The 15,205-nt window shown below is 37.7% G+C and overlaps 1 protein-coding gene across 2 annotated transcripts in view; it reads left to right on the forward strand.

Moving 5' to 3' along the window:
* Positions 1–15,205, forward strand: part of adam19a (ADAM metallopeptidase domain 19a) — a 68,329-nt gene that overhangs the window by 22,971 nt on the left and 30,153 nt on the right. Inside the window, exons 4-5 of one of the 2 annotated variants that reach the window (XM_079453376.1) lie at positions 11,091–11,166; positions 15,052–15,128. In XM_079453376.1, coding sequence (XP_079309502.1) covers positions 11,091–11,166; positions 15,052–15,128 — 153 coding nt within the window. The remainder of the gene's footprint in view (positions 1–11,090; positions 11,167–15,051; positions 15,129–15,205) is intronic. The other variant, XM_079453377.1, reaches the window with a different exon arrangement.

Here is a 15,205-nt window from a genome sequence, read left to right on the forward strand (position 1 = left end):
AAATAAAAACCGAGGTTATCACATAAAACAATTATTGTTTAACATTTCATAAATACATGTACTATTATGATTGTTGTATTACTACAAAGAAAATATGAACTTGTTCATGAAAATCATGAAAATGTATTTTGAAATTGAACTACTCCTTTAAGACTGATACATACACACTTGGTATTATACATTGTTTTACCTTAAGTCTCAAGGTTTAATTCACAATGGAACACAAGATGTATCCTAAGCATTCTAACCAACTAAATCTGATTAAATGTTAACATGTGAGGTCACTCATTGTCTAGGACTGCGATTGTTTTTGAAAAGCAAGGAACCTGGCCGACCTCAACACTCGTTCAATGGATCCAGGGCCGATCTGACAGGATTACCTCCCGTTAAGTGGCCTGACATCTTCACCTACACAGAGAAACCAGGAGTGTATAGTGAAGTTGAACTTAGAGCGTACACATCTATAGATGCCTGCGTGTACTAAAAGTGGCAAACGTAAGCAAATGCATTTTCTTGAACACAAACATGACACATACATGAAACTCCTCCTCCTTCAATCAGTGGTGAACCAGGTAGAACAAATCTTCCAGGTAATCTGGGCGTGCCAGCGTGCTGTTGTCTTTAGACTGCAGTGAAAGGAGCATTTATAGCACCACAGACATCTTTGTGATCAAGGTGACTGTGCAAGACCAAGCCCTCCACAAAACTGTGAAGGACAGCCGGTAAGCGCCACAATGGCCATGCTTGGCTAGACTGCTAATGAAACTCTGGAAAATACAGACTCTTAACTTTTGTTGACTTTGATAGGACTTTTTGTATTTATACCTTCAAATGTTGTTTGTGGGGTATAAAGGAAAAGTAAGAGCCAAATTTGTTGTTGACAAAGAATGTGTTTGAAATGGTTAAAAGTAATTTAAACTTTGTAGAAATCTTAGTAAACCAAGTTCTTAATTCAGAAAAAGAAAATATAGCTAAAAAATATATACTGATTCTGCATTTGGTTTAAAATGCTGGGTGTCTATTTTGGAAAAACATCTGCTTAAAAGTAGAAACCTTGTATTTTATAATGGCAGAAATGTGTTAATCTGAGGTGAATGTGGATAAATTGGTGTGTTTTATTTGACTGGCAACTCAAATAATAACTTGTATTTGTCATCCCTCTTTTGAGGTTTTTCACCTGGTAACTGCCAACCAAAGAATGGTAAATAAAAGACGAACAACTGATTCCATGGCTGTTTATTGAGTGAAATCCAGTTAAGATCTTCATGTGGAGGGACTGTCCTTTTCAAGTGGGGAATTGCACGAGAAAGGGGTCAGAACTTGACAATACTAATGCACTTGTGAAAACTAAAGAAAAAGAAACTAATCGTTTCCCTAATGTTTAGTTTCTTGCAAAACGTTAACTGCTAGTCGTATAACTAACAAAGTTAGCTAGCATACCCTACACATTCAAATGTTAACGCTAAGTGAAAAATAAACTTGTTTCTGATTGGGCATATGTGAGATCTTTTTATACACAAGTCATAATCCACACAAGCAAAAGACAGTAGTTCTGAATCTTAAGTGTTATAAGGTGAAACACACCCCTGGGATCGTACCCGTGACCTTGGCAGTGCTAACGCCATGCTCTAACCATCGAGGTTCATCTAGGACATTGGTTAAAGATGGTGTCCAAATAACACATCCTGTTTATCAGCACACATTAGATCTCCATCCCAAAAGCCACCTGCAGTGTGCCAGCCAGGCTTTCACATCTGCTTTCCATACTATCGTATGTTTCTGTAACGTAAGCCATTAGCGCAAAGAATGCCAAGGCATCTCTGCTTGAACATTGCGTAACTCATCTTTAGCAGATGCTGTGTGTTAACAGTCAGTATAAGAACAGTCCTTATAGGGGAGGGACGGGGATGTTTGTGTTAGCATGAAGCCAACAGACTTTAGATTCAAGCATATGTCATATATTGCTGGCACTGAAATATTTATAGCCCCCATCCTGCCACGTCATGAGTCACTTAATCCCAGAAAATGTACACACCATCTTGCTCTTTATTTTCGTGTGTCTTAAATGCGTCTCCGAACCCTTCCCCCATTTCCTTTGTGTTTTCTCTCTCATTCTTTCTCTCTGTCTCCTGTACAGTACACTGCTGGTTTGAATGAGGTGATTAGTAACAGATGGTGCCGCTTTAAAAGGGCAAGGAATGTTTTGCAGCAGTAGGTCACTGTGCCATGGTCGCTTTCTTTCTGTCTACATTTGGCTCTCATCTACACACACACACACACACATCGGACCGGTTTTGTGTTTTTGTGTCCCCAAAGTCCTTCGAACATAGTAACGTTTTAAGAAGGTATTTCTTTGAAAGATTTGTTACAGACTAGGGTACTTATATGTAATAACATATCTTTTTCTTCAAGCCTTTCCCTCTTTCGGGGTAGTAAGGCTATTATTATGCTTTGGTGTAGTATGTAAAATTAGCATTCTGGTTGGTGCTTTGTCAGCAAATCTTCACCTACACTGCTACATTGGTAATGTAAAATGTTTACATATTTTAAAAAATGTGTGGTGCTTGCACATGCAAAAAATAGCACCATTGATTGTTGCCAGGGCATTACGTTATCTGTCCATTACTTTATTTATTTGTATTTGTTTGTTGCTAGCCAGGTCATATAAGGGTGTTCTTCATTGATGTGTAATTTTTTTTTAAATATGACATGTGGTCCACCTTTAATGCAAGTCTTCGCCCTTTTCCACTGGATCTATCACTCACAAGGTGAAAATTGTGTGTTTGATCACATTTTGATGTAATAAACATCTCTTATCAACGAACTGCACATTTATATGCATCATTTACGACCGCTTAAGACTTCAGGTTAATAGCTTATTTAAATCAATGCCAGTAAGTATGGCCAAAAATAAGTGTTACTGCCTTGGTCAACATCAGTGTCTAAAGATTTACACCCTTAACTGTTAAAACGGCACTGAGATGGTGGCGCATTCTTGGTAATGGTAAATATGGGATTATGAGCGGATATGGTTTCATTTTCAACCAGGTTTCACAGCGATGCACCTTCATCACACAAACATCCTGTACACACCCTTTTACCCACAGAAGTCAAGAAAAAAGTCAGAGCAGATAATGCTTGTTTCGGGGTGAATAAATGTCTTTTATAGGGCGTTTACTTTAGCTTTTTTTTTTCTTTTTCACTGTCATACTTTATTTTGTATTTTATTAATTGTAATTTTTGTTTTACAACCGGACAGTGATTTTGTTAATTGGTTTATGTCTCGTGTTTAATGATATGGTAATACAACTAACAATTTATGAATTTATATTTTGGAATGGGTTATGTAAACACGTTTAAATTATCTATGGTGGCTTCTTATCATATTTAAAAAAATGTATATGGTACTACTGGTTAACAGAAAAAAGTCTTGGGGTTTACAAGAGTTATGTTTATTTGACCTTCTGCTTTATTAGACAACACAGTTCAGATTAGGGTTGTATAAAAATGTTATTTAGAAGTGAATGTATTTTCATATAGAAATGTTTTAGAACGATGACTTTTGCTTCTGTTGTGGCCTCTCTTTTTTTGTCCAAGTCTGTCTTTCAACTAGAGAGCTGTGAGTAATGTCACTACTGCGAATTGCTGAATTGCACCTGTTTTACCTCAGAGAGAAACACACACACACACAAGTCCCGTTCTCTTTGTTCCTCTGACCCAGCTGTGCATAAAAGAGGCACATTAATCTAAGACGAAGTCCACAGGACAGTTATCCCAGACACGGGTGCTTGAAAATAGAAACGTAATGAGACACACACACGCAGTTTTTTTTTCACTGCATGCCCTCTGTGTTGTGTCTATGTTTTTCATTTTAGGACGAAGCCTTAAGTCTGTGTCTACTTTATTTGTTACTTATTACCTCATCATCAGTATCTTCATTAGTATCATCATCTCATTTTCATCAGTATTACGCCTTCACCCCTGAACTGTTGTTTGAGCCAAACGTTAGCACGTGGAAGCACTCAAAACAAACAGAGCAATGCTTAAAACTGTGACACAGAGCCGCAGTGTTTACGCTCTTCGGGGAATCAGCCTACGAATGGATTACTTATAGCTGCCTCTGCATATTAGGAAGCGTTGGCAGAAGGTATTTAAACATCGAAAAAATTACACACTTTGAAAAGAATTACATAATCCCAGTGAAGCGTGATTCCGAAAGAGTCTCACACATTCTCATGCCAGCTATTCATCCACTGAGATGATAATTTGGAGAGTGCGGGAGCAAAAAGATGGATGTGCTATTAGTTAGAGAAAGGAGATAGATGTGCACTTGCTTACATTTGGCAGCAAACCTGTACAACATGTACTGTAGAAGCAGGTGCTTTGTAAACATGTGATAGTTACAATGTAGCATTTAATGCATTTGAATGAGACAGTGTGTAAATTACATGTATGCACTGGTCACTCTACAGAAGGCTTAAGCCAATGAGAGAGCTAGCATTGTTAAAAGATAGTGACTTCGTAACCAGCAAGGCTCATGCCGAGAAACCATCTAAAATCATGTTCCCTTACTCTCTTCCATCTGTTGCCTACGGGGGCTCCACCATAGCTGATTGACTACCATGAAGCTCAATGCTTTCAACTGCTAAAAATTATTACCAGTCTATTTAAAGATGAAGGATAAATGGTTTTAGCCAAGTAGTTCTTTGACCACAGGGACCTTGTGAAATTAATTAAATTTACGCTCACATTTTTAGATTACTGTGAATGTGGTTCCTTAAGAAAGGTTTATTTCTCTGTTGCACTCTGAAACCAAATATTCTTCGCCTCTGTAACACAAAGAGAAGCTTTGCCACTAGATAAAAAAATGTTGAATTTTTCTTTCTTTAAAGGATTATTCAGACTAAAAATTTTAATTCTGCCATTAATTACTCACACTCAAGTAGTTTAACATCTGTATGATCTGTAACGCATATTAAGGTAGTTTTGGAAGTTTTCTGACTCCACGGTCTCCTCCTTAGATTTCAACGCAACCAACAAACGAGCCACATGACAGTGCAACTCCTTCCTGGTGGAACATTCTTCCCAATGCGGTCCGGTCAACCACATCTCTCACAACCTTCATAAAACACACCTCTTCGGCGACTACTTGACAGACAAATGAAAAAAAAAAACGTACACTAACCCTTTTCTCTCAACAGGTGGGGGTCTAGCTTTTGTTGAAACTAGTAACTTTGTATTAGCACCTATTGTACTATTGCTCTTTTATGACATATCGCTTATTGCTCCCCGAACTCTTTGTAAGTCGCTTTGGATAAAAGCGTCCGCTAAATGACTAAATGTAAATGCATCCGCTGTCAGCAACGATCGACGCAATGCGAGTTCTGACCACATATGCTCTACATCAGAACGCGCATTTGTCGAGCGATACTGACACTGCCGTGTGGCCCTCGGGAACGCTTACTGGAAACTAACACTCAAATCAGTTCAAGTTTCTGAATATAGTCGTTAGTTTTTTTTGTTTGCGCACAAAAAGTCCTCGTCTCATTATATTAATTTATACTGAACCACCGGAGTCACATGTACACGTTTACGATGACTTTACACACTTTCAGCAAATTGAAGATTGGTTGAGTTGCAATCTAAGGAGGAGTCAGAAAGCTTCCAAAACGACCTTAATTTGCGTTTTTGGGAAAAATGGAGGTCATACAGATGTTACTTTACTTGAGGGTGAGTAATTAATGGCAGAATTTTTCGTTGATGTCACCCTTAAGGACCCTTATGTAAATTTTAGCGGCATCTTGCGGTTTGCAACCAAACAGCCACTTCGCCCCTCCCTTTCAAAGACCTACGGAGGCTGAGAGAGGACTAAGTCGTTGTCACATTTTTGCTTCTTTCCAGAATGCGATAACGTATTAAAGAAATGCGTTCTGTAGAGCAGTTTGTCCGTTTAGGGCTACTGTAGAAACAAAATGGCGACATGGCAAGAAAAATGCCATGCAAGCAGACTTGCGCTGTATGTATATAGAATTAGCTCATTCTAAGGTAATAAAAACATAATGCTTCATTACGTAAGGTCTTTATACACATCTGAACACATAGCTGTGTATATTATATTGCATTTCTGTCAATAGATCCTCTGAAAATTTACACACTGGACCTTTAAGGGCAGTTAACTGATTCTACAGATCTTATTCATTCATTTTGATATCACTGATGTCATCACGCTGATGTATTTTTATAATCTTGGAAATGCTGTTTGTATGCAGGTTTTCTCACTTTGTTGAAATTCACCCACACAGCACTTCTGTAATGAGAGCTTTTTAATGTGCTGATGTTAGACTATTAATTTAAAGGGGAACTAGAATTATGAATATTATATGAAATTATTTTGGCTTTATGAATTGATTGATAACAACTACTTTCATCTCAATATTAATATTAATATGTCAGATATTAATATGTTAAAATGACAGATCACCCAAAAATTTTAATTCATTCTCACCCTCTTGTCGAACCTGTTCTTACAGAACACAGAAGATATTTTGAAGAACCGAACAAGCTAGCATTGGTTTTGTGTCCATAAAATAGAAATGCATCATTTTTTGACGGAAATTGCGTCATGCGCACGGACGCGCCATACTTCCGCCTTTAGAAGTCAGCTGGGGACCCCTTGCGGGCCCCGCCCTCCAGTTGAGATCCACTGACCTATGGCTTTAAACAACCCAGCATAGGTTGTTACAAACCATTTTACAAACCAACAGCTGGTTGCGTCCCTTTTTGACACAATGCTTGAAAATAACCCAGCATTTTGTAGAGTATTTCCTAATTTTTTGACTAGTTTGTCAACTTCTTTACCATCCCATCAGATCTCTGATAACATGCAAGTCTTACCACTAATATGTATTCTTGTTAATCTGGATCATAAAATTGTCATGTATACTTTTTGCACACTTGTAGAGAGTAAGAATTAGGTGGATTAAAGGCTTGACATCCAAATTCTCTTTATACTTGAGACCGCTGTCTTGGGATGTGGAATTATATACACACACAGATCTATAATATGATGGAAATAGAGCTATTGAACTTTGTTGCTTTTCTCTTACATTTGAACCTTTTATTTTTACTCTAAAGCTTTCCTTGTATTTCATAAGAAAACTGCCAATATGCTCTTTGACTCTGATATACAAACAGTACTGCCAATATTGATTTCAATACAAAACCTATTACAGCCCTGGCAAACAGAGCCACAGCTGCTTATTGCCCATAACGCTCCAAGTAACAAAGCAAACCTCTAGAAGAATAATCCGTTCTTTTAAACTAATTGACCACACGCTTCTGTGCTGGGGAATTTCAACAACAATGCAAACAGTGCTTTGTGTTTTATGTCAGAAGTGTACGTTTCATTTTTAAAGTTATTTGGGAGACGAAACGAGACCATTGGTGTGCAGGGTCCTAAATACGGTATATTTGTCAAAGGTTTCTTTATACATGAACAGTTCAAATGGGTTTTAGCACCACCGGAACATTGTAGTTTTCCAAATTAATGACAACAATGTGGCTCATTCCTTGTTGATCACATTAATAAAGGCTTTGTGTTTTTCAACCACAACCCGCATGTAAGCCATTGTGGTTAAGCGTGACCTAGTTGTAGCACGTAATAAATGTGTGTCTAAAGGCAGTTATTTGCTTGACCGATGAATGTAGACGTAAGGTTGGCCAATTAATAGTTAGATTTGTCTTATCTGCGTTTATTATAATATTCTAGGAGAGTGCATTGTTGGAGGATTAAATGTGGAGTGAAAATAAGAAGTTGGGCACAACAAGGGTTTTCAGCATTTATGCTGTTACAGTTGGGGGAATTGAATCCTCATGAAATGTGATAACCGTAGAACGTGTAGATAAAGGTGCGCTCTCAGTAATAAATACACAAAATCAAACTGTCAGATGTGTTCTGTCATTAAAATGTAATGGACCAGTGGTCCTCCCACAAACACGGACGCGACAGTGTCTCCTCTCCAATTCCACTATCGCAGCAGAAGCCTTCACATCAACTTTAGATTGAATACGTGCTGTCATTTTACTCTCGTCGGGTGGAAAGGGTCGCCACTCTGATGCATGTTTCAAGATTTCATTTCCTAGCACATTTCTCACTCTTCAACAGCTCTTTCCAAAATGGTTGTCCTTACGGCTCACATCTGCTGTTTTGGTGGTATTGCCATGTTACAGCTTCATCTCTTTTAAAAGCCTGCCATGCAATTTTATTCTCAATGGAATATTGGATTCAGATCTGCTCGGAATAAAATGTATTGCAGAAGGGTTCACATACACAAGAGACATTTCTCAAGGTTACTCTGTGACTGTTCTCACTTCAATAGTTTGGATGTCATATATTATGTAGCCTGAAATGTTTTAAAATATTCTGTCTTAATTTACTCATCCTCAAGTTGTTCAAAATCTGTATACATTTCTTTGTTCTGTTGAACACAAAAGAAGATATTTGGAAGAATTTAGGAAAGCAAAGTTCTGGGGCACTTTTGACTGCCATTGTCATTTTCTTAGTATCTTTCTCTGTGTTCATCAGAACAAAGTCATTTATACAGATTTGGAACAACTCAAGGGTGAGTAAATGTTGACAGAATCTTTATTTTGGGTGAACAGTCCTTTAAGTGGTCATTTTAAGGGGGGGAATTAGGAGATGTTAAAACAATGCAAGTGTCCTTTAGTGTTGTGTATATTTATTTGGTAACACTAAATATGTGCAATCCGCTGGGATCGAGCCCATGACCCATGTTGCTAGCACCAACATGCTCTAACCACTGAGCTACTGCTAATAACTACATTACTAACTATAAATAAGCAACAAATTATGTTTTTATTGAGGCATAAGTGGTAGTAAATGGTTTGTTAATAGCGAGAATTGGACCTCAAAATAAAGTGTGACCTTTTTTTGGATGGTCAATACAATGGGATGAGTTCGAAGTAGGAACACATGTCACAATGGGGAAAATCACTGTAGACACGCCCACCAATTAAATCCATTCACTTATTATTCATTCATTTATTACAGTAGCTGTATTTTGTGTACAGTTTATATTTAAGAAAATAGCCAGTGGCCGCCCGTCAAGTTTTTATCTTATTTGACTTTTTCTGTTCTTTGTCTCCCTGCCGTATTATTTTTTACCACTTTCCTTTTTAAAAATAGTTCATCCTCGAGTCCTTTTTGGACTGTTTGGCTTGGTGCAGCTCACTTTTGGAGTGATTTTCCACTGGGTACAGTACGTGGTACCGATGCTTTTTTTAGTACCACCGAGGTTCCAAGGGTACTGTGCCGATACCAAAATGTCAAGTCAGCTTTATTTATATAGCCCTTTTTACAATTTTCATTGTTACAAAGCAGCTGTACAAGAAAACATTGACTATAAGCAAAACATATAAGTTATGCAAATATCAAATATAAGGTCAAATATCAGACAAATGTGACGTGTTTACACACAGATAACTGATTGTGCAGAGAGAATCATTACCAGCGTCATTGGATTTGCAACACAAAAATGTAATATTGGCATTTCGTTATATGCTTTGTGACTGCAATATAGAGACTGAGACCCTTAACGTGACGCTTAATGCAAGATTAGTTAACCCTTGTGTGCCGTCGTGCAAACCAAATGATCGTTTGTCTGCTCCTTGCTGTAAGATTTCCCAAACTCTCTGGTATTGTTTTAATAGTTTATAATCCCACCCACTTTGAAGCGGTACTAAACTGTAGTGGAAAAGCAAACTGAGCAGAAGTGTACCGAACCGAATCGTACTAAACCTGACTGTACCATGCAGTGGAAAAGCGCAATATATTATAGAGTCAGTACTCACATACTGATCACGCCCTCCTACCCTTCCTGCTCTAATCATTGCCTCTCGCTTTGAAGAGATCACGGCTTTGACCACCAGCCCTGTCTACAACCACACTAAAGCCGGCCTCTTATCGGCCTGTTATTTTCCACTAGTGAATGCTGTGACGAAGAAAGATTCACTTCAGACGGGAATGCTGGATTGATGGTCAATGGAGATCATATGTTTTTATTTACTCTCATTGAGTGCTTTCAAACATGTGATGCCTGGGCAGGAAACAATTCAGAGAGTATGAGATGGACTAGATTAAGTAAATATATTTAATATAGCTTTTATGCGTATATATATAAATTATGTTCTTTGTTTGTTTGTTAATTAATAGTTTTCTCGTTATTAAAACATTTACCTTTATTCACCATTAGTCTGGAAATGCTCAGTTGAAACATATGATCTGATATTCACCTTTAATTTAATTGTGTAACCACAAATACCCACTCATTAATCATAATTTCAAATAATTTCCAATTCATTTTGATTTAGACATGACGAAAATTATGTTTGAATGGGTGAAATCTGTACCTTGTAGTTAGTCTGCCTATTTCCACCTGTATGACACATTTACGCCTATTTTTGGAATGGTTCCTAGCAAGATTGCTGGGCATTATCACATTGACAGGGTAATCGCCCGATCACTGTGATTTGAAGGCCCCGCCTACACTCAAGTTACTTTTCTCCTGTATTTACCCCCTCATGTTCACATCACGCTTTAGGACCTCAAGACTGCATTGAACTCAGTAGAGCCATAGGACCCGTTCGCCCTCTAAAATATATTCCGCTAGTGTATAAAACATTTTGTTCATTCATTACCTGTGCTCACATCATAATTTTGTACTGTCAGTTGTTTCTCATCCAGATTTTGTTGAGGAGGTGCTGCCGCCCTTCACAGAGGAAACATCTTAGATTTACATTTGGCAGACGCTTTTATCCAAAGCGACTTACATTGCATTATACAATTCATTGTATCTGAGTATGTGCAATCCCATCGAACCCATGACCTTGGCATTGCTAACCACTGAGCTACAGGAAATCTTACAAGCAATTTAGCAATAACCAAACATCTTTTTTTCAAGCGTCTGGCCGCACACTCCCAAGTATTGCACGAGAAAAGAAAGTATTGCGATAGAAAAAGCAGAACTGTTTGTGTGGATATCACAGTGACAGCTTGTTCTTGTCTCTTTTAGGGAGCTACTGGGTCACGACTTCTCTGAGACTCACTATGAGAATGGCCTTCCCATCACCCAGACTAGCAATCACACAGTAAGCAGGATTGAGATCTCTCTATGTTCTTTTTCTCTTGCTCTCTCTCTCTCTATCTCTGTTTGTGTCTCTGTTTTCTCCGTCACTGTCACTTCTCTACCTTCAGACTTGGGTCCAGGGTGTTTTGTTTGCATGACATATAAAGGTATTACCCCTTTTACAAAAGATAGTGATGGCCTTCTCATGAATGTTATAAGTGTAATTGATGGGGTGAATCAAACATTTCTGGGTCCTATCCAAAAGAAAACACCAATAAATTATATATTCGTATAAAAAGAGTGAACCATATTTGGTTTGTTTTTCTTCCCACACTGTAAAAATGAAACATTCTTTGAGGAACCATTTGGGGTTCTTCACATTGCCACACAGGTGGAACCCTCAGGGGAAACTCATGGCACCGCTTCACGAAGTGTGGTTCTCCGGGGTACCCTCAAGGCTTCTAGTGCATCCCTCTTATTAATATGGTCTGGAATCATCTTGGGTGATTCAAAGCTCTATTTCACAGTTTATATTTGCTATTCACAATATTATGCAAAAAGTTTATTGATAAACAACAACAATTTACATTGAATAAATATTCCCAGACTAGTCAATATTGTACATTACAATTCTAAATTCATGACATCAAATGTATATTTTATATTGTATGGGTGATATTGTTATAATGTACAAGTTCTATTTGTAATATAATGTTTTACTTTTTCAAAACCTTCTTGTCATTTCAAACCTGTATGACTTTCTATCTTCAGCAAAACACAAACAATTATATATTTTAAAAATGTTGCAACCGAACAATGGCGGTGATGACAGAATATCTATTTTTGCGTTAACTATCCATTTTAAAGCAATATATAAAATACTGTCATGGTGTACACTCTGCAATGCCAGAAAAGCGCTACATAAATGTAACAAATCAATTAACGAATAAAAATTATAAACAGTATATTTTTGTTTGCATTCCAGTAATGGCAATAAGACGCCATTTTAAATAGACACAGACTTATTCTTGACAGCTTTTGCAAGACTCACTAGTGTATATACAACTGATCAATATCTATAATTTACAGTTTATCTAAATACTATATGTATATGGGGCGATCAAATACATAACTGCAAAAACAAATGAACAGCCTTGCACAATGTAGGCAATATAACAGTGTACTGCTCTCAGTAGACATATTTTCCGTTATAAATAATTCTCTTGCTTCTGCATAACATTCAAGGGCAAAAAGACTCTGGGGTTCCCATTCCGATATATTTGAGCAGATTTTGCAATGATAATTTATTGCTGGCTCTTGCAAAAAGTTTCGAAAACTTGTCACTTATACACTTCTGTTGAATGCAGTGAAGTGCCAGGTTCAATCAAGGACTCGAGAGCAACGTGATATTAAAAACTGTGACTCAAAATATAAGACAAAATTGCTCAATTTTTCCCACCGCCTGTCTAGTTTTATTCCACGCATCTCCAAAATCCGACTTATTGATCTGCCAGAGAACGACCACAAAACCACGAGTGATTTGCCTCAGCTGTATGTTGCCTTTCCAGACTGTTACGAAAGATCTTGTATCCACACGCGGTCCTCGCGCAAGCTCTGAGCTTTATAATTACGTTTCCATTACTTGACAAGACTTGATGGGTGAAAAGTCACACCCGTGATTATTTCTGAGCCCCTTTAACAGCTTCCAGCTGCCCCTCGAGTGAGCAGCGCTGGATGGGCGTAAATCTCGCCACTGTGCAACAACACACAAAGGGCTTTTCAGGGGAACGAGCAGTTCGCTTTAGTCGCTGTGGGGATCACAGCGCGCCGCCGCTCTCTGTTGTGAAAGACAGGATAATACGATCTAGTGAAATCTGTAGGATTTCTCTTCCCTTAGAATATCAACATCTGTAACGGAAAACATGACAGGGATGGAGCCGTAATCCTGCTGGTTAACCGTGCATTAAAAACAGAGTGAAATATTTAACCTTAGGTGCCCACACACACACACAGAAGTTTATTTAGCGTCGTATTTATAACTTCATAAAAAAAGTCATTAAGCAAACCTTAGTTCTATCAAATCAGAGAAAATCTAATATTCATGAGTCTTACAGCGGGAAGATTAAACTGTCAGCGTGCTGCCTTCACGTCATAGCAGATCAGTTTTATGTCTTAGTTCCGTTTATTGGAAATGAAAATATTTCTTGTGATGACACGCAGCGAGTGTGTGTGTAAATGTTGGGCATGTGTGTAAATGTTGGGCACTTTAAACCTACTGACAACCACAAAGAGGAAGGAAGAAGACCGGAAGAAAATGAAAAACTGCTGAGTACAGAAACATGTGTATATATATATGGGCATTTCTTCTGTAGTTTACGAAACTTTATAAAATAAATTCTTGACTGTGTTTAGAAACGTGGTGGAAATGATGTTGGTGCTATTATTTCGATTAAAGTCAAATTCACTTTTGTCTAGTTACAATTGCAAACTTTTTTGGTGGTTAAAAATAAACCAGAAATAAAGGTCAAGCAAGTATATAAAAACCAGTGTTGAAAGCTCTCTTTATCTTACCACGCTTATAATTGCATATAATCTATACAGTGAGCTACGATTTTGTGGGAAATGTTAGTTTAACATTATGTACTTCTCTTTGTGTGTTGAAGTTTCAAACTAAAGTTACAGGTGTTTCAATGCAAAAGTTACATATTGCATATATTTAAAGGTCCAGTGTATGACATCTATTAGTGAGTTTGTGAATCACAACCATCGGCTCACTCCACCCCTCCCTTTCGAAGCACTATGGTGGCTGACACAGGACTAAGAAGTCTTGACATTTTCACTTCGTTGCTGAAGGAGATAACATATTTAGGAAACACGCTCTGTAAAGCAGTTTGTCCGTTAAGGGCTACTGTAGATCAACATGGTGTATTCCATGTAAGGGGACCCGCGGTGTATGTAGATAGAAATAAAAACATAACACTTCATTATGTGAGGTCTTTATACACCTCTGAAGATAAAGTTATTTCTATATTATATTGCTTGTCTGTCAATTGGTCCTCTGAAAATTACACATTGGACCTTTAAGGATGATTTCATGGCTTGAATCTTAAATGTAAATGCATTTAAATATGCATAATTGGAAATGATGAATGATTTTACATCAAGAATGGTCTTCACTGACGAATAAGAGAACAAGTACACATATAAATGCGACATTGATGTATGAATCTTACTTTGTGTAGATTGTCACAAATAAAATAATGATTTTCTTATGACATATTTTCCAAGATGGTCTTAATTTGACCTTTTATATTCCAAGACGTTAAATAAAATATGCCAAGTTGAGGAATCCTCAGCTATTTTGCAGGCATTTCCTGACATTTACAGCTTCTTTAGATGCGGTATCTCATTATTCGTCTGGGTGATCCACAGCCAGCGAGATTATCGGCCGTTGTCTCCAGAGTCAATTGATTTGTGTGTCAACCGTGCTTGGCCATCCCTCTTTTTGCTTCCGGTCCGTTCAAATAAATGAACTAATTTCACGGTCTGACCGTTCATATAAGCCTTTTGTCTAATAGCTGAAAGAATATCAGTTGTACTAGTTTGGCTCTGTTTCAGTAGTTAAATGGAGCGATTATTTTCCAAATGTTGGGAGGGGAGGTATACGACACTTCAGTGAAAAAGAGCTAGACTAATTAAGTCCAATAAACCTGAACACCAAAAATGTATCAAATATAATTGTGATTTACAGATGTAGTCTTTTTACTATTAATTGGATAGATGTGCCATTAACTTAGTTTTGCTCGGTTTATGAACAACATTAACGCCCAAGTCTTTGCAAACTGCTGTATTGTATCTTTTGCATCTCTCTGCCTCAAATAATCTTATTCTCTTCCTTCGTATCCAGGATCATTGCTTCTATCACGGGAGGGTCAGGGGTCATACAGATTCCTGGGTCGCTCTGAGCACATGTTTGGGAATGAGGTATGTTGTCCTACATAATTGGATTTTCTCAGGTCGCTACAGAGCACAAGCAGTTCAATTCATTTGGTCATATGTCT

The sequence above is a fragment of the Barbatula barbatula genome, assembly GCF_947034865.1.
Source record: "Barbatula barbatula genome assembly, chromosome: 1".
NCBI classification, from domain to species: Eukaryota; Metazoa; Chordata; class Actinopteri; order Cypriniformes; family Nemacheilidae; genus Barbatula; species Barbatula barbatula.